This window comes from Lepidochelys kempii, chromosome 14 (genome assembly GCF_965140285.1).
Source record: "Lepidochelys kempii isolate rLepKem1 chromosome 14, rLepKem1.hap1, whole genome shotgun sequence".
NCBI lineage: Eukaryota > Metazoa > Chordata > Testudines > Cheloniidae > Lepidochelys > Lepidochelys kempii.
Window position 1 is genome coordinate 19179511 of NC_136393.1, and position 21158 is coordinate 19200668.

The window sequence follows — 21158 nt, forward strand, 5'->3', positions numbered from 1 at the left end:
TCATTTATAAAACTTTCCCTCCCCCACTTTCTTTCCTGTTCCTAGGGAGCCGATTCTTGCTCTGACTCACAGGAATCTCTTGTTTATGAGCCTGAGCATTAGACACAAGATTCAGTGCTGTGAATTCCATTTGACCTTAATTCTGACCAAGAAACCACTGGAATTCCAGTCAGTGACACTGAATAGACTACCAAAGTGAACAAGACTCCAGTATGTACAATAGCAGCTGCTATGTTAGTACAATCACTCAAACTGCATTGTGAGTGAAAACAATAGACAAATACTGGTACACACTGCAAGCTTTTGCAAAACACCACATTTGTTTTCCCAGTTTTTACTGGGCTGGCAACAGTTGTCCTTTGCTGGAGAAGAAACTGAAAGAGAATTAGTTTTAATCTCTTTAGCCATATTCAGAGGAGGTAACCACCGGTAGAAGAAGCCAACAAATAGGTAAGTATCACATCTGCATATACAAATCATGTTAGAATCATCTTCATTCCTATCTGGTTCATCCTCAGAAGATGAACCATTTTCAGTATTAACATTACTACCTTGACCTCAATTTTGAGAGGCAGTGTAGTCTAGTGGACCGAGAAAGGAGAACATTTGAATGCTAGTCCCAGCTATGCCACTGATCTGCTGTGTAACCTTGAACAAAGCACTTAATCTCTGTTTGTTGAGATTCCCCATCTGTAAAATGAGGATAATACTTATTGACGCTTCCTACCAGGGCATCTGAGAGGATTAATTCATAAATATTGGTATAGTACTTTGAAGATTTAAATCAGCAATATACATGTTTAGTATTAGAACATCCTTCTCTTCCTCTTATTGGGACTGGAAAAATAAATAAAGCAACAAAGTTATAATATAAATAGTAGAAAATACAAAAACAAGGGAGCATAAAAAATATTATTGAAACAACAGAATGCTCCATCATGAAACTTAACTACATGGACTGGGTAACGTCTCTAATATTAGCATGCATAAGGGCAGCATGAGTCCTTTAACTCAGTAGCTAAAGGTCATTACACCCCATACTGCAGGCAATCACAAGCGTCTATAGTTTGCCTGTAAAAATCTATCTGAGCTAGCATTGTCCTCTGGGTCTCCCACTGCATTTTGTAAAGACTCTCCATTTTAACTGTTAGCTCCTGTGGGCAGTGATAACACCAGGATGGACTGCAGACTATGGGTTAAGCCATCACAGCCTTTTCTGAACCACACAGGAAAGTAAAGAGAATAAATCCCCCCCCCACCCCCATGCTACCCTACTTGGCTCTGTTCAGATTGTGACTAGCTGTGGGGAATAACAGGGGCTACTCACTCAATACTCCACCCTGCAAGGACATGGGTGGGAAATGGGGTAGAGAGGGACAGGGAAGTGGTAGGAGCTCTGTTCTGTCCCCTCTACTCACTGGCTAGAGTAACTGAGTGGGCACATAGGGGAGACTCAGCTGCTCCACAGGAGGATGAAGTAACTTACTTCTCTTCCAAAGCAAGGTGAAGCAGGAACTGTTTCTTAAGGGTTCCAGACCAAATCAGGCATTTTCCCCCTGTGCACTGACAGGTTTGACAGTCTCATATTTACCAGCCTAAAACTGTTACTTAGGAAAGGAAGACATATTGTGTCTCAGCTGCTGAGTAATACTAAGAGAGAAGCCTGAGAAATGGAACAAAATTATTTGGTTATTATCCTTGTCATCTGTTTAAGATTAATTGAAAATTCATTCTAATATAAAATGTCAAGAAACATTGTATCCCGAGGGAAACAATTGGATCAAAATATTTGCTGTAACACAAGGAGACTTTTATTAAATAAGTAAATATAACATGAAATCGAGATTGTTTTAGGACAGTACCATGGAACTGCAGTATCCACAAGGGCCTTGACTGCAATGAATGGTGGAAGCCATACTTCTCAGGTCCATACTTTCAGGCTGTCTGCAAACTCAGGCAGGTTCTATTGCTGTACCGGACTATGCTCTCTTTATTTTTTCAAGCTTGCTTTCGCAGCCATAAGAACTCCAATGAAGTGAGCTGTAGCTCACAAAAGCTTATGCTCAAATAAATGTGTTAGTCTCTAAGGTGCCACAAGTACTCCTTTTCTTTTTGCGAATACAGGCTAACACGGCTGCTACTCTGAAACCTGTTATTTTTTTTAAATGACTGCTGAGATTCTCTGGCAATGGATGAATTCCAGGGCTGCAGAATCATAGAACATGTGTGGTTCTATGTATGGGCAATGTGGCACAGAGCCCAAGCTCTGTAGATGCAGTACTGGGCCCTATAGGTGTGCTAATCAGATTCCTTGCAACTGCTTTTCTGGAATTCCTTTGACACTTTGACTTGAAAGCAAGAGCTCCAGAGGTGTCTTCTCATAGCAATGTAGCATTCTACAACCAGGTGCAGAGTCGGTGGTGTGTACTCCCTGTGGACTTGCCAGCTCTCATTTCTTATTTTATACTGCTAATCTGAATTCATCTCAGGCATGGGCCAAGTTTAACAACTGTCTCTGGATGCTAGAACAGACTTGTAGGTGTTCTGCTAATTTGCAGGCTAAGGTGCAGGAGGAGAGGGAGCAAGGGCACTAGCAGAGAGCTGTGGGTAACCTCTATCCTTACTTACAGCAAAAACTTAGTGAAGTCAGTGGAGTTACACAGTGATCAGGCCAAAGCACAATTTGGTCCCTAGGGTCAAATGCTAGTTTATACAACGAATGAAAAGGCGTTTGATGGTGCACAGTGAATATTTGTCTGTGGGTCAAATTATGCGGTGGCTTTTGTGATAATTTGGTACCATTGGCAGCGTGCCTAAGAAAGGCTCAGACTAACAGGCATGCTACAGGGCAAAACTAAGGTTCATTGGTTAAGTTTGCATGGAAGGGAAACTTGGGCAGCACTTTGCATCTAGCAATATCCCGAGCCACTGACTCTTCATTTTTATTAATATGAAAGCCACACAATTAAAACACACACTCGCCACATTATAGAAATAGGAAACATGAATTCCTTTTGCAGAATCATAAGGCTCTGCCTTTTGGAGCATGATATAATGGCAAACATAAAAAAGAAATAGGACACAAACCAATAAACATCTGGCATCGCTAGGTTAACTCTCATGGTACACTAAACCCTGATTAGCCTGACATAATACAACAAAGCAACAAGTTGCTTCACCAGTGTAAGGAAATGCTATGCTCACCTATGCAAGTCTGATTTCTCACAGAAAAACTAATGCAAGCATAGGATCTGAATTCATCACAGTCACTTTGAGTTTGAGGTGTTTTGGAAAATGTTGCCTAATCTTGGTCTTGTGAACTTCAGATTTGCACATACTAGAGGGACTGACTACAGCTTAGTAACTGAAAAAACAGAACACAGAGAAGCAGGCAATTCCTCCTGACCAGATGCCCAATGTTAATGCCTCATCATAAGAGCAATTGTGCCAGGGACAGCTCTTGCTCTTTTCCCCTCAGAGATAGCTGGAAAAATCTGTCACATGCTGGAGAAATTAATGCCCAGAGAAGACTAAAATTACCATAGATACTGAATAATTATTAGTTAAAATTATTGTTCTGAATTCATTTTCTAGACCCAGAAATTACTAGATCTTTATTAGTAAAATTGGTGATTAACCTGCGGAACTCTTTCACACCTGGCCTGTAATTCTCTAAATTATTATTCTTACTTTCATGCATATGTTTTTACTTTAAATGCACAAGCACCTGAATTTAAAACTTTTTTAAATTATAGTTTTTAAGTACGGAAGTAATTAAGCTGTACATTTAACACTAAAAAAGCATGTGTAGGCTTAGATTCAACAGACTCCCTCCCTGCCTGTCTTTTTCCACCACCGCAGTTGGCTGCTCAAAATATCAGCAGTTCGTACTTCACATATTAATCCCCAAAAGGAAGGCTGACAGTCTAATGGGTCACCTAGAAGTGAAAACTGCCCTCTCTGCATCTCATCAAGACCTCTTCACTCTACTACCTCTCCTCTGATCCCTTCTTTTCATCCGCATCCTGGCAGCCCAGGGCTGTCTCTCCCTGCTGTCTCTCTCCCAATCTACCTCCTTGCCATACTTCTTACCATACCCCTGCTGCCGTGTATCGCCAACCCCTTATGCTGGCCACTTCCTCTCTCCCTCTTTTTGGAGATGCCTTAGGGGGGTGCCCTGAGTTTCTGTGGAAAGATGCACTTATAGCTGGCTCCTGCAGCAATCTTTCATGTGTCTAGCATTTGTGCCCCAAACCAGGATGCAGAATTTTTAAAGAAAGGGGTGTTTGGGATCATGGTGAGCTGTGTGGTACAGTCAATAGGTGTTGGAAGTGTGACTTGCCTATGAAATTTTTTTAAACTCCATTAATTATTTCATCTTTATGGAAGAGACTTCTGGCTTCAATGCAGTGTTGAGTTCAAATGGATGAATTTCAAACTCTTTTTATTATTGGACAACAAACAGTAATATATCAAAAATAAAGTTTTACTGAATTGGACGTGCCATTGGAGGCATGCAAAAAGTGATATGCAACTGTTGCATGCACATGAACAACAGAACAAACTAATTCTATTCTCGGCAAACTTAGTCCACTTTGCAAGAGGACACGAGCGTTTGCAATAAGAGCTGAGTTAATGCATTATGATGCCTTGCTTCTCAAATGGTAGCATACACATGATGCAGATTAACTCAGCCTGAACCAGTTCAGAATCCCTGTGTAGACAACCCTAAGTCTTTTATGTGAATAAACAGATGAAATGACTAACATTGAAGGTCTTCAGTGGGAGCTCTTATTTTAATGAAACATCAGCTCGCATTCTACACCTGATCACAGCAGTGTAAACTCTCCTGATGCTGAAAAGAAATAAGTGATTACTGAGAATAATGCTCTGAAACAAGAACCTGATTAAAAAGAAAGAAGTTCATGATTCAACCTTAATTACTGACAGCAGAGGTGATGTCAGGAAGAGTACAAGCGTGTTGAAGGTCAGAAAACACTTTAAATACCTGAAAGAATCTGCTCTGTTACTTTACTAAAACTAGGGATGTACGTGTATATGATGACATCCTTCCTCCTCCTCAGGACAGAATTTCATCTAGGTCTCATCCCTCCAGTCCAGCTGGTTTTATTTAAGGGAATCTGTGATACCTTAATTACCCCCAGCTGCTTTCCTCATTTCTGTTATATTTTCTTCTTCAGACAATGACGAAATGCTAGTCTCCAGGCAGTCACCATAGAAGTCATCATGGAAGTTTAACCTGACATCCATCATCAGCAGACACAACTGTACCTCCATTAATTAATATGTGTATCTCTAAGACACTAATTTATATGCCTGATTGTAAAAATATTAACCATTTAATCTCTAAGAGACATGTTTATTCTTCCACTCTCCCTTCAGCAGGTCCACTGGTAGGATCATTGTTAATGGCCTAAGTAATGACTTTGCACCAAGACCATGGTTCAAAGAAGCAGCATACCAGTTTGCAGTTCTCAGCTGGAGCTTCCAGGTATCAATCACAATATGGGTCTAATTAAAATACTAACTCATTTAATGACAACACAAACCCAGTATTAAGGATCATTAGAGTAAGAAACTAAAGTCTGGAAGAACGTTCTCCTTCTTAAGAAAACACACAAAAAAGAGAAAGGAAAAAGAAAATCCTCAGAGCTCTACAATGGAAAAAAACCCAGCTGCTGTACCAATTTACTTCAGTGTATTTCTTTCATGATGCTACCTGTTACTTCTTCATACCTTTTTTCTACAATTTTTATGCAATCATCTCACCAGTCATCTTTGTAGTGACTTACTGTTTTGTGAGCAGTGCCACCTCAGCTATAACCATCCAGGTCTATGCATTGCAGTGGTGGTCAGTAGGGAATTACTGTAGCAGCTAATGTCCCCATGCACTTACTATGATACTGGACTTTGACAGCTGCCAGGTATCTCATGATTCTTAGCTTTCACTGTTGGTGATCTACCACCAGATTGAGATGACCTAGGCCTACTGCAAGAAACTGGCTAAAATTAATCCCCTAGCATTCCAAACTACAAGGCATCTTCCAACTTCGTATGTACAATGTAAAGAAACATCAAAACAACTGCAAATTTGAGGTTAAATGTCAAATTAAAAAATGGGTTCCTACAGCATCATTAACTTCACCATGCTGTGTGTATGTAATATAATAAAGGATAAATTTAGAAATCCGGTGTAAGTATCTTTATCATAGCTGCCTTAATGTTGCTGTGGGAACTTTAAATCTGAAAATTCTTGACTTGTGTGTGTTTAAATTCTCCATCGTTGTGTTCCATTCCTGTAGTCTTTAGTAGTGAATTTCCCTGATTTGTTTTTTTAATAAGTTAACAAAAAATACACCCAATAATGCACAGTTAAGATATCACTTTGAAAAACTATAATACACTCCTGTGAATGTGTCACTGGTCAGTCAAATGATGTCTAACCACTGCAATAAAGACAGCTGTGTTTATTTCAAGATGTGTACTTACATATTCAAAATCACAGAGAGATCCAGGGCCCCAATTCAGAAAAGCACTTCAGCACTTGCCTAAACTGATGTACGTGCTTAAGTGCTTTCCTGAACAGGAAAAGACTGACGAATCAGGGTCTTGATGCACAGTTACTTCAATATGAATAATGAATGTTGTGCCCTTAAGCAATACAAGATTTCTAAATAACGCAAACATTCTCAGACTTATAAAACCCTACTTTTTCCAAAGTGGGCTCCATATTGCACAGGTAAAATTTGACAGTCCAAAATAAAGCTGGTTTCTGAGTTATCCAATCACAAAAAATGCATCTGAACACATTTTTAAAGCATGAAATATTTGTTCTACAATCTAAACTCAAAAGTTTTCTTCCTCACATTCCCCCCACCCATTTGAAAAAAACAAAATCAACTGTGAGTTGAGAACAAGCACAGCAGCACGTTTCAAGTTAAAGGAAATGTTGTTTCTATGCAGATAAAAACAGAAGTTTAGAATGGAGTGTCTATTTCAGTCGTCACTATAGCATGACATGATCACAGGACTTTAATAGCAATCATGTCTCAAAATGTCAGTCCTTGTCCCGTATGCACTACTGCCAACACCAAGATTCAAAAATCATGAGATTTTTCAAAAATATTCATTTGGGGATCTTTTTAATTTGCCTTCTGGCTTTTGAGCATTTAGGGTTCATGTTTTCAAGCTTTTCTTCATAGCCATGAAAGCTAGATGCTTACTTTAAAAAATAAAAGTTAAACTCTGATACACTCATGTCATCACATGACTCTAGGAGCTGTGAATTCAAGAAAAAACATCAAATGTTGCAAGAAATCAGAATCACTGTCTGTCCCAGTGTTCAACAGGCACATTGTTGCCTTCCTGAATTGTCTGTTTAATCACCATACCAGCCTCCACTGAAGTTATTTCTGCATTTCCCTTATTTCCCTGCACAGAACCATGGAATGGAAATCATTCCAACTTTGTCATGATAAAGAAGATCTCTCCCACCCCAAACCTATTCATCAAAAGAGTTACAGGTTTTTCCTTTGCCTTGACTACTCAGTGGCAACATAAAGAGAGAACTGAAGTCTTGCTGATTGTTTTTTTTGAGGGGGCGTATAGTATTATATGTATAGAAAATGCCAGAGCCATTAATTCAATCTGTGACAGGATGCTATCCCTTTAAGAGCAGGGCATGCTGAGAATCCTCTGCAGAATACAAAATAAATAAGTTATAAGGAGGAAGAAGTTTGGATCAGGCTATTGTGGAGAAAAGACATTCAGGAAATGCAGTAAGGGCTTAGTAAAAGAACCCTGTTTAGAAGTATGGAATGCATCTGATTTTTTAAAATTATTTCTCTCTCATTGCTAGTTAACTGGGATTTAGCCTTCTATCCCTTCAGTCTTTGCAATTTATCATTTTTAAAACACACAAACGAAAATCATTGCAGGCTTTTTAGATTTGGGCAATGTTCTTGGACCGAATCTTAGTTGCTCTTGCTATTGCCCTTGGTTAATTAGTTTTCATACTTTAAAGTTCTCTTGGTTTTAATACCCAGACCCCTTGAATTAACAGAAGCAAAGTCATGAGGAGGGAGAGGGGCGAGAGTTCTGGCTACTCCAAGAAATAACAAGGACATCTTTTTGCCAATAATTAGCACTGCCTGTCTGTGCTATTTGTTTTCATTTCGTTCTGGATCTTCAAGGTTCCTGCCTCTGATACACTGATTTTTTCCCCTTAATGTTTGAAGAACATAAAGCTTTTATTTTAAAGTTAAGGAGTACTTGTGGCACCTTAGAGACTAACAAATGTATCTGAGCATAAGCTTTTGTGAGCTACAGCTCACTTCAAATTGGATGCATCCGATGAAGTGAGCTGTAGCTCACGAAAGCTTGTGCTCAAATACATTTGTTAGTCTCTAAGGTGCCACAAGTACTCCTTTTCTTTTTGCGGATACAGACTAACATGGCTGCTACTCTGAAACCTGTCATTTTAAAGTTGTAAAGTATGAAATATACTGATTAGGAAGAAGGAACTTGAATTCACCACATCTATTCCAGTTACTTTTATATTAATCAAAGTTTGGTGATCTCCCGGAAGTATCCCAGACTAATATAGGGGCCCTGCTATCTTCCACCATTCTATGACCAGAGCATTTGACGGAGAAGCAAATCTTAAAGAGAACTGTGCAGCATAATATAAATTCCAAATGTGAATTGAGAATAAATCAAAGCAAGTGCAAATTGTCCCAAACTTTTTTAGTGGGCAGTTGACTCTGAAAACTAATGACACTTCCAATGCCAACACTTAACTATTTCACTGATGAGCATTTTAGTAAATACATCCAGCTAATGTAATTATCCACAGGGGCAGGTAGGATGGCAGGATATAGCAGAGCAGGAGTTCAAGCCTCCACAAGAAATCTATAGCTTCTCCTTTGACACGTATACACTGCAGTTGTGTGCTGTCAGCACACTGAAAACTTAGTGGCAGTGTAAAATACACTGAATTTAATATCAACCCCACCACCATGAGGAATTCTATATTGTCTTAATTATTCATTTTTTAATTTCTCTAAATCTACTCTGGCATTTCCAGTCTCCTCCAACAGAGAGCCACAGAAGCCAGGTGGGCTTGTCACAGTGTTCATGGAGCCTCAACTACAGAGGAATACCGCTTCGGAGAATCAGATTTTAATTGCTGCCACATTTATGTCCTCCTCTTGAGTAAAACTATCCTCGTCCCAGTCTATGATAGTTTAGATAACAGAGGTACAGTTTTAACATTGGGAAAAGGATGATCAAAGTCTTCTTGTTTCATAGCTTTCAACATAGGAATTTCTTTCAAGAACTATGCAGCTTCTACTGATGATATTCTTGTTGGAATTCTGCATCTCGCTCCAACCTTATTTTAAGAAAAAGATTAAATACAAACCCCACTAACTTTTGCTGGCATCCAAAATAACTGAAGTATTTAATAACTGTAGCTGTAATTGGTACTAACAGGCAAAAAAGAATGCATCTTGGATATGCTGATTAATAACAAGAATTTTAGTTATAAGCTAGGGACGCATCAACTAGAAGTAACGGAGGAGGAAAAGGACCTTGGAGTATTGGTTGATCATAGGATGACTATGAGCTGCCAATGTGATATGGCTGTGAAAAAAGCTAATGTCGTCTTGGGATGCATCAGGAGAGGTATTTCCAGTAGGGATAAGGAGGTTTTAGTACCGTTATATAAGGCACTGGTGAGACCTCACCTGGAATACTGTGTGCAGTTCTGGTCTCCCATGTTTAAGAAGGATGAATTCAAACTGGAACAGGTACAGAGAAGGGCTACTAGGATGATCCGAGGAATGGAAAACTTGTCTTATGAAAGGAGACTCAGGGAGCTTGGCTTGTTTAGCCTAACTAAAAGAAGGTTGAGGGGAGATATGATTGCTCTCTATAAATATATCAGAGGGATAAATACTGGAGAGGGAGAGGAATTATTTAAACTCAGTACCAATGTGGACACAAGAACAAATGGATATAAACTGGCCACTAGGAAATTTAGATTAGAAATTAGACGAAGGTTTCTAACCATCAGAGGAGTGAAGTTTTGGAATAACCTTCCGAGGGAAGTAGTGGGGGCAAAAGATCTATCTTGCTTTAAGATTAAACTCGATAAGTTTATGGAGGAGATGGTATGATGGGATAACATGGTTTTGGTAATTAAATATTCATGGTAAATAGGCCCAATGGCCTGTGATGGGTTTTTAGATGGGGTAAGATCCAAGTTACCCGGGAAAGAATTTTCTGTAGTATCTGGCTGATGAATCTTGCCCATATGCTCAGGGTTTAGCTGATCGCCATATTTGGGGTCGGGAAGGAATTTTCCTCCAGGGCAGATTGGAAGGCCCTGGAGGTTTTTCGCCTTCCTCTGTAGCATGGGGCACGGGTCACTTGCTGGAGGACTCTCTGCTCCTTGAGGTCTTCAAACTACAATTTGAGGACTTCAATAGCACAGATATAGGTGTGAGGTCTTTTTTAGGAGTGGTGGGTGAAATTCTGTGGCCTGCATTGTGCAGGAGGTCAGACTAGATGATCATAATGGTCCCTTCTGACCTAAATATCTATGAATCTATAGTGTTCTGATCATTTCTGCTTGAGAGGGGTTCCGGTTTTTCTTTCCCATGAAAGAGTAATCTACTGAGAAACGCAAAGATGTATTGGAACTGATTTTATTCAAATTTGGTGAAAAACATTTCTTTTTAAAGCACATTATGAACAATATAATCCAGACAGAACCCTTAGTTTCCAGTCACAACTGCAGTCAACCCTGTTGGTGCTAGTCAGTATCCTCTTTTCAATGTAACTAGCCTCTGATGAGAATTTTGACTTATAAACAAATCCCAGACAGCAAAAGCTGGCAGCTTCCAGCAAGAGTAGGAAAGGAAGCCAGACACACTGAATCCACATAGGTCAGCCAGTGCCCAACAAGTGGGGGTGCTTTAGAATTCACATCCATGTAGTGCACACTGCTGCCTGGAGCGGACTGGTCCTATGTAACAAAAACTCTTTAATGAAAGCAGAACCGGCTGAACTGCTGTGAAATGGGAACTGCATTCAGACAGACTAAAGTTGACTGGGCTGGTGTTGGAGGGGGAGAAGATGGAGCAAAGAGACAGAATATTTGAGAAAAACTCCAAGGTGTTGATTTTAGAGATGAGAAGGATGAAAAGCAGATAATTTGGGAGCAACAGACATTACCTTTCAACTGTTCTAATGCTCTTCATTTCAGCCCCAAATGCAATGCCATTCTATCTGGGAGTTCTCTCACTGGTAAGGTACTTACAGCAGGGTCTCAAACTAGATGTGAGTGCATGCACACATTATTGTGATTGCATCCAAGCTAGCTAGGAAAAATGGGTTCCTTCCATACAGCAGAGTGTGCTGGCAATTTGCCAAAAGTCTGTACCATGTGAATTGGTGAAACAATATAATGATTTGTTCTGCATCTATAATACAGTCAGCTCAGGGGCCTCTACATTAAGAAGGGATTTTAACTCCTTTAATTAGGTGATCAACTGTATAAAATATGAGTGTGGGGCATAACGGTAATATTTAATAACACGAGAAATGTTCATTAAGAGTTAAACTAGTCCTCATTGTAGTGATGCTAATATCTTTAAGATGGTCCACATTGCACTCTCTCTCCCATCCATCCAATTTAATCTATGAGAAAAGGAAACTTTTATATATTTGCGTATACTTATATACAAGTGACATTTTGGGAGATGATAGAAAGTGGTTTAAAAATTAGTCTCCAACTGTAGTTTGCCTTGTCACTAGTGCATTCACTACCCAGGAATTATATTACACTTTCAGTCCTAGGAAAAACATTTAAGAGGCAATAGTGAAGTGTGCCCTTCCAGCATTTCTGCCCAACAGAAATCCTTCAATGGTTTATTGTTAATTTATTATCTCCCTTCAAATGAATAGCTTTTTGTTCTATTTCATCAATTTTATACTGTAATCTTTGACACTCAGACAAATTATTGTCTGAGAAGAAACTTAAGCACTTATTTCAGCACATGGTGTCTGTTTTCCTGCACTGCATACTAAAACTGCAACAATAAGAAAGATAAATGTTTTCTACACTCAGAATGATATTCAAGCTATGACACAGCTAAATTAGCTGGCAAGGAGTCAGGGACCATTGGAAAAGAGTTTCTAAGAAAAATGAGAATTTAGCAAAACTTATTGACAGAAATTTCATATAACAGTTGTTTAGGGAGAAAAAACAGCAGGGTCAGAGAACACGTGAGAAGAGCAGAGACGCATTCTGAAAGTGAAAATTAGAACACAGCTTCCTTCTGTGATAGAAAAGTCCTCTAGAGTTATTTCTTCTTGGTTAATCAAAAGGACCCTCTCATGCAAATTACATTTTACCAGCATTATTAACTACAGTAGTGCTTGCGAGCCAACTCCATTGTGCTAGGCACTGTACAAACACCGATAATAGCTGGGGTCCCTTTCTCTAAGAGTTTACAATCTAAATATACAAGACAGACACGGGACGGGGGGGGACGGTATACGGGGTGAACAATGTGAAGTGGCAGCAAACATGTTACTTGCACAATTTGGGGGGAGGTAGTTAGAAGGGGATAAGCTACATGGAAAGAAAGGGGAAGGGAGTGGGGACAATGAAAGAAGAAAGGGGTGAGGGGGACAGGGCAGAGACAAGCGGATAAGGACAGATGTGGTGTGAGTGAAGCTGAAGTGAAAAGACTTCTATGGGAAGGGGAGGGTTGAAGCAAACAGCCAATCAACAAAGGGCAGAGAAAGTCTAGTCAAAATGGTAGAAAGTTCTCTGAATGTTCAGAGGACCAAAGGTCTCTGCTTTGGCTGCTTCTGATCCTACAGTCTGGAGTCTCTGGATGACTCCTCTCTGAAGATTTACCTAAGGCCACAGAGTGGGGAGGGGTGGGAGAAGAGAGAGAGAAGGCACTACCTGGGTCCTAGAGCTGCCAGAGTTTGGGAGGGAGGTCTTCCCTAAACAGCTCTGGGTCCTTTGAGGAATCTTAACCCTCCACAGCAAGCCAGTGTCTTGGTACAACTTGCCTTTTACACTATTACAGGTTTCAGAGTAGCAGCCATGTTAGTCTGTATCCGCAAAAAGAACAGGAGTACTTGTGGCACTTTAGAAACTAACAAATTTATTTGAGCATAAGTTTTTGTGGGCTACAGCTCACTTCATCGGAAGCATAGAATGGAACATATAGTAAGAAGATACATACAAACATACACAGAACATGAAAAGGTGGAGTAAGAGGCTAATTGATTAAGATGAGCTATTATCAGTGGGAGAAAAAAACTATTTTCACGTTCTCTGTATGTATGTATGTATATACGTACGTATGTATCTTCTTACTATATGTTCCATTCTATGCATCCGATGAAGTGGGCTATAGCCCACGAAAGCTTATGCTCAAATAAATTTGTTAGTCTCTAAGGTGCCACAAGTACTCCTGTTCTTTTTGCCTTTTACATGGGGCTTCACCTCAAATTTCCCAACCCCTTCTCCTTTTCACTCAGGATTCTCCAAATCACTTATTGGTAATGATAATTTATGTAGCACCATAAATGTTAATACTGCTGTACTTAACACAGAAAAAACAGACCCTATGACAAACGACTTTACAATCCAACACAATCTAGCTAACCTACCTAATGCCCAACCACCAACTTCCAATGACAACTGGCTGTAGTGATAGTGCTGACTACTCTTTGGGATGTCTCTGGAAATTACATTATTATTTTCAACAGTCCCTCTTTCAGTTTCACTGCCTTTCTCCTGGATTTCTTTCTCAGGAGAGAAGCAAAGTAAACATCAGACTCACCTGAATCCAAAAAGGCCATGCACTTAAGAATATTCTGAGCTCATAGCATGCAGCCTCAGAGCTTTTCTTTTCTGTACCCACTAACCAGACGTCTGAAGTCACCCCACTGAATGCCCACTTATCTACAAATTAGGCATCATGCCCTAAATTCTCAAGTAGTTAGTGATGATTTTGGGTGCCTCTACTTTCAGATGCCCCAACTGAGGTACTTCGAAGGACCTGATTTTCAGATGGTGGGCGCTCAGCACTTTCTGAACATCAAGCTCCTTTAAAGTGCCTCAAGTTGGGCACCCTACAACTCAAGTGTCCACAATCACCAGTTACTTTTGAAAATTATTCATTTGCCAAAATGCTTAATTTGCCAACGATTGGGAGTTCATTGGAGTGACACCAAAGAGGCCCATATCTCCCCACAAAACAAAATTAAGTGGAACTCAAGTCACCGTAATGACCTAATTGCTGTTATCACCTAGAAGCCCCATGCATGTACCAGGGCCCCGCTGTGATAGGCTCTGTATGAATCCATCACAAAGACAGTCCTCGCCTCAAAGAACTTACAGTTTATGTGATATATTTATTTCTTTTAAGTGCCAGTTTTAAAAACATTTGAAGAACACTTTCCAGGTGTCAAAGAAATCCTTCGAGTTGTTGCAAATCTGAATAGAACAACATTAGATTACAGGGAAAATAACTCCTCCACTCCCATAAGAGACCTACATATTCTTTATATAGCTCACAGACTATTTTTGCCCTGCTTTATTCAGTTTGTACTAATGTGTTCATTCAGTGCCTCGGCCACATACACTTAATATAAAAACCATTATGAGAAATGTGCAAAAAACTGGTCCTCCTAATAAAAAAGACTCCTTCCCTACCCCCACATCCTTCTGCTCCTCTGATCTCTCCAGTAAAAGCCTGGGAGAACAAATGGGTCTTAGAGCATGACCTGGAAGTTAAAAGACTTGGGGTGAAGAGAAGTGGCTTCCAAGTTGAGGACCTCTTGCAATTAAATCAAGGGAATGTTAACTAGCGCACCTCAACTGATCTCAACACCTCTAGTATTTGGTAAGGAGAGAGCTGCTCTCCACACTAATCAGAATCCAACACATTTAAAGCTTTATATGTTAAAACTAAAAAGAAAAGGAGTACTTGTGGCACCTTAGAGACTAACCAATTTATTTGAGCATAAGCTTTCGTGAGCATCAGCTCACTTCATCGGATGCATACTGTGGAAAGTGTAGAAGATCTTTTTATATACACACAAAGCATGAAAAAATACCTCCTCCCACCCCACTCTCCTGCTGGTAATAGCTTATCTAAAGTGACCACTCTCCTTACAATGTGTATGATAATCAAGGTGGGCCATTTCCAGCACAAATCCAGGGTTTAACAAGAACGTCGGGGGGGGGGGGGGGAGAGTTAGGAGAAAACAAGGGGAAATAGGCTTGAATAGAGGCTGGGAGTGGCTAAATCCCAGGGAAGAAGGGAGGATCCTGGGAACTACAGGCCAGTCAGCCTCACCTCAGTCCCTGGAAAAATCATGGAGCAGGTCCTCAAAGAATCAATCCTGAAGCACTTGCATGAGAGGAAAGTGATCAGGAACAGCCAGCATGGATTCACCAAGGGAAGGTCATGCCTGACTAATCTAATCGCCTTTTATGATGAGATTACTGGTTCTGTGGATGAAGGGAAAGCAGTGGATGTATTGTTTCTTGACTTTAGCAAAGCTTTTGACACGGTCTCCCACAGTATTCTTGTCAGCAAGTTAAGGAAGTATGGGCTGGATGAATGCACTATAAGGTGGGTAGAAAGCTGGCTAGATTGTCGGGCTCAACGGGTAGTGATCAATGGCTCCATGTCTAGTTGGCAGCCGGTATCAAGTGGAGTGCCCCAAGGGTCGGTCCTGGGGCCGTTTTTATTCAATATCTTCATAAATGATCTGGAGGATGGTGTGGATTGCACTCTCAGCAAATTTGCGGATGATACTAAACTGGGAGGAGTGGTAGATACGCTGGAGGGGAGGGATAGGATACAGAAGGACCTAGACAAATTGGAGGATTGGGCCAAAAGGAATCTGATGAGGTTCAATAAGGATAAGTGCAGGGTCCTGCACTTAGGACGGAAGAACCCAATGCACAGCTACAGACTAGGGATCAAATGGCTAGGCAGCAGTTCTGCGGAAAAGGACCTAGGGGTGACAGTGGACAAGAAGCTGGATATGAGTCAGCAGTGTGCCCTTGTTGCCAAGAAGGCCAATGGCATTTTGGGATGTATAAGTAGGGGCATAGCGAGCAGATTGAGGGACGTGATAGTTCCCCTCTATTCGACATTGGTGAGGCCTCATCTGGAGTACTGTGTCCAGTTTTGGGCCCCACACTACAAGAAGGATGTGGATAAATTGGAGAGAGTCCAGCGAAGGGCAACAAAAATGATTAGGGGTCTGGAACACATGAGTTATGAGGAGAGGCTGAGGGAGCTGGGATTGTTTAGCCTGCAGAAGAGAAGAATGAGGGGGGATTTGATAGCTGCTTTCAACTACCTGAAAGGGGGTTCCAAAGAGGATGGCTCTAAACTGTTCTCAATGGTAGCAGATGACAGAACGAGGAGTAATGGTCTCAAGTTGCAGTGGGGGAGGTTTAGATTGGATATTAGGAAAAACTTTTTCACTAAGAGGGTGGTGAAACACTGGAATGCGTTACCTAGGGAGGTGGTAGAATCTCCTTCCTTAGAGGTTTTTAAGGTCAGGCTTGACAAAGCCCTGGCTGGGATGATTTAACTGGGAATTGGTCCTGCTTCGAGCAGGGGGTTGGACTAGATGACCTTCTGGGGTCCCTTCCAACCCTGATATTCTATGATTCTATGATTCTAAGTCATTATGCAAGGTAACCTAAGTTAATTGTATCCAATTTGCAAATGAATTCCAATTCAACAGTTTCTCGCTGGAGTCTGGATTTGAAGGTTTTTTTGTTGTAATATAGCAACTTTCATGTCTGTAATCGCGTGACCCGAGAGATTGAAGTGTTCTCCGACTGGTTTATGAATGTTATAATTCTTGACATCTGATTTGTGTCCATTTATTCTTTTACGTAGAGACTGTCCAGTTTGCCCAATGTACATGGCAGAGGGGCATTGCGGCACATGATGGCATAGATCACGTTGGTGGATGTGCAGGTGAACGAGCCTCTGATAGTGTGGCTGATGTTATTAGGCCCTGTGATGGTGTCCCCTGAATAGATATGTAGGTATTCCTACCTACATGCCTCCAGCTTTCACCCTGACCACACCACACGATCCATTGTCTACAGCCAAGCTCTGTGATACAACCGCATTTGCTCCAACCCCTCAGACAGAGACAAACACCTACAAGATCTCTATCAAGCATTCTTACAACTACAATACCCACCTGCGGAAGTGAAGAAACAGATTGATAGAGCCAGAAGAGTTCCCAGAAGTCACCTACTACAGGACAGGCCTAACAAAGAAAATAACAGAACGCCACTAGCCGTCACCTTCAGCCCCCAACTAAAACCCCTCCAACGCATTACTAAGGATCCTATCCTAAAGGATGACCCAACACTCTCACAGATCTTGGGAGACAGGCCAGTCCTTGCCTACAGACAGCCCCCCAACCTGAAGCAAATACTCACCAGCAACCACATACCACACAACAGAACCACTAACCCAGGAACTTATCCTTGCAACAAAGCCCGTTGCCAACTGTGCCCACATATCTATTCAGGGGACACAATCACAGGGCCTAATAACATCAGCCACACTATCAGAGGCTCGTTCACCTGCACATCCACCAATGTGATATATGCCATCATGTGCCAGCAATGCCCCTCTGCCATGTACATTGGGCAAACTGGACAGTCTCTACGTAAAAGAATAAATGGACACAAATCAGATGTCAAGAATTATAACATTCATAAACCAGTCGGAGAACACTTCAATCTCTCGGGTCACGCGATTACAGACATGAAAGTTGCTATATTACAACAAAAAAACCTTCAAATCCAGACTCCAGTGAGAAACTGTTGAATTGGAATTCATTTGCAAATTGGATACAATTAACTTAGGCTTGAATAGAGACTGGGAGTGGCTAAGTCATTATGCAAGGTAACCTATTTCCCCTTGTTTTTTCCTAACTCCCCCCCACCCTCAGACGTTCTTGTTAAACCCTGGATTTGTGCTGGAAATGGCCCACCTTGATTATCATACACATTGTAAGGCGAGTGATCACTTTAGATAAGCTATCACCAGCAGGAGAGTGGGGTGGGAGGAGGTATTTTTTCATACTTTGTGTGTATATAAAAAGATCTTCTACACTTTCCACAGTATGCATCCGATGAAGTGAGCTGTAGCTCACGAAAGCTTATGCTCAAATAAATTGGTTAGTCTCTAAGGTGCCACAAGTACTCCTTTTCTTTTTCCGAATACAGACTAACACAGCTGTTACTCTGAAACCTATGTTAAAACTGACACTTTTGAATTACACCCAGAAATGAACTGACAGCCAGCTCTGGTGTAACAGGGTCCCTGGAGCAAATACTTCTCAAAATACGAGTAGCAGCATTTTGCACCGGCTGACGTTTCCAAGTTTAGCCTATCTTCACTCCACCCTCAAGACACAACATGGCAACTCTTCTCATCTTTGTGGCCAAAGGCAGGATACAGATACCCTCAGAGCCCAGGCTGCCCCTACTTAACTGGACAGAGATCAGCAATGGTTGAGCATTCACACAGCACCCTCTTCCCAGGAACAGCTGCCTCCACAGGAACAGCCCCAGATGGCTCAGGGAGCGGAAGACTAGAAATCAACCTTAGGGAAAAGTACTTCTTAGCCATAAAGGAGAAGGCTTTAGAAAGACACTCTTGTGCAGGGGTGGCCAACCTGTTTCTCCGGAGCCACATGCGGCTCTTCAGAAGTTAACACGCGGCTCCTTGTCTAGGCACCGACTCCAGGGCCGGAGCTACAGGCGCCAACGTTCCAAGGTGCCGGGGGGTACTCACTGCTCAACCCCTGGCTCTGCCACAGGCCCTGCCCCCACTCCACCCCTTTCCACCCCCCCCCCCCGAGCCTGCCATGCCCTCGCTCCCACCCCCACCAAACAGCTGATCGGGAGGTACGGAGAGGGATGGGGAGACGCTGATTGGCAGGGCTGCCAGTGCGCAGGAGGTGCTGGCAGCAGGGTGGGGTGGAGCTAACGGGGGGCTGCTGACATATTACTGTAGCTCTTTAGCAATGTACATTGGTAAATTCTGGTTCCTTCGCAGGCTCAGGTTGGACACCCCGGATCTTGTGAATGCTATTTACGGAAGGCTGTGACTTTTCAGGCAGTTATTCCATGTGCCTAGCCAGTCTCAGATTAACTCAAACCTTGGCCATTGTTAGTCTATTTCATCATTTCTTCCTATGTAATTAAAATGTAGCTACAAACAGGATAAATTTTCCTGGCATCATTCCATCAATCATTATTGTGGTCTATCCACTGTCCCAGGTCACATGTTACTGACACCCACTTGAAACACATTAGGCTAAATTCTATCCTCAGTCATACTGTTGAATCCCATCTGGGGTAGCACAGGTTTAACTGAGATCAGGAATTGGTCCACGGAGAGTTATGTAGTGAAGGTAAACTGAGAATCCTACCTGCTCGGGGTTCTACAGTCTTGTTAGCACCTACATCCATGAACACAAATCGTCCACCACCAAAATCTTCAGTGTAGTCAGACAGATAAAGCAGCGATGTATAATCAAAGGAGCCATAGGTTACCTAGGAACAAAAGAGAGCATTAAATTACCTGACTCCAGTCTGGCCTCTCCAGAACGCAAGCTCCAGATCCAATAGGTCTGAGGGACTTTTCCAGTTTTTCACATCTTATTTTAGACATTCACTAAAAAAGTTCTCTAAAGCTGGGAATGAACTGTTCATTTCCTAGTAGCTTTAGAAAGTCTATCGATCTACGTCAGCCTAACTCCTCTAGGTATTTTTAATCCTAGCAAAAAGGATACCAGATCCCAAACTGATATTTTGGCCTGATGTTAAAAAAGTATAGGAACACAGGGATAGATATTGTATCAAGGTAAAAATGCTGCACGGCTGGGGATAAAAAGGATTTGCGCAATCTCTGACTGATTATAGTTTCCCCTCTTATCTGGGCACCTCACCTTTCACTCCCTCACCTTTCCTCCCTTTCATCTGCTAGCATGCAAGGACTCAGATGTGCTGATGATTCAGATCTTCCAAGTAGACTTACATCTGTTAGAGGAACAGATCCTTCTTTTTTCTTTGTTTTGTTAAAGTTCACAGATGGCTTTGGAAATAAAATGGTTTTTCTACAAAGCACTGAGGACCACATGCTTTAAGTTCTTCACATGCTGTGCCTTTTAAATGTCATAATGCCCTTCAGACTGTCTTTTTTCTTAATTTCTTTTTTTTACATTACTAATTTTGCTTGATACCTGGGTTCAAGAGAGACAAAATTCACTTTATGGAAATCATAAGATGCTGTGAAAATACTGAATACTGAATTTATCTGAGCAGAACAAGTCATCTATAATTAAAATAAAATATTTAAATCAGCAGGGATATTATTTGCTGATTTCTTTACAAAGTGGCACAATTTAATCATGTTCTGCATTACAAAGGTCCAGCAGAGAAGTGATCAAGGTAATTGCCTGATTTAAGGTACATTAATTATAAATTGTTCATTTGTTTCCTTTGACACGATGTCTGTCACAGAACAGAACTATTCAGATCAACAGACACCTTGCAAACCCATAAACTGTCTTGACATTTCCAGTTCAATTTTTATTTATTTATTTTTTTAAAGTATAGGTGCACCAGTGCCAGATAAAGCCAAAATTTTGACTGAGTAGCAGTTGTGTACACTATACTGCATGAGCAATGACTAGAAGAGAAAATAAAATGAGATTTGGAGAAAATTAAGACACCAGATGAAGGATGAGGCTCTTCTTTACATTTACTTCATTTTGCAATTTTGAGCCTAAGGATTTAAAAGAAAAGTTACATCAGAAAAACAAGCTGTATTAAAATCTAAATCTGGAGTAAGGGAAAATTAAATTATCAGCCTTTCCTTTTATCCTCTTTGTCTAAACCACATTACAAATGCAAGACAATGTGGAAGGGCATTAACGAAAGTGATGTTATTAATGACATTTTAGTCCCAACACCCTAAAGGTTCATCAACTTTTTCAGGCTAGTAATAAATCCCCACTCCATAATTCTGTCTTCCTTGCAA

General features: G+C 41.1%; 1 protein-coding gene across 1 annotated transcript in view; it reads right to left on the reverse strand.

Moving 5' to 3' along the window:
- The window catches only part of OGFOD3 (2-oxoglutarate and iron dependent oxygenase domain containing 3), a 127145-nt gene that overhangs the window by 43864 nt on the left and 62123 nt on the right, over positions 1–21158 (reverse strand). The window contains exon 8 of the mRNA XM_073311041.2: positions 19546–19669. Within this exon, the coding sequence (XP_073167142.1) occupies positions 19546–19669 (124 nt within the window). The remainder of the gene's footprint in view (positions 1–19545; positions 19670–21158) is intronic.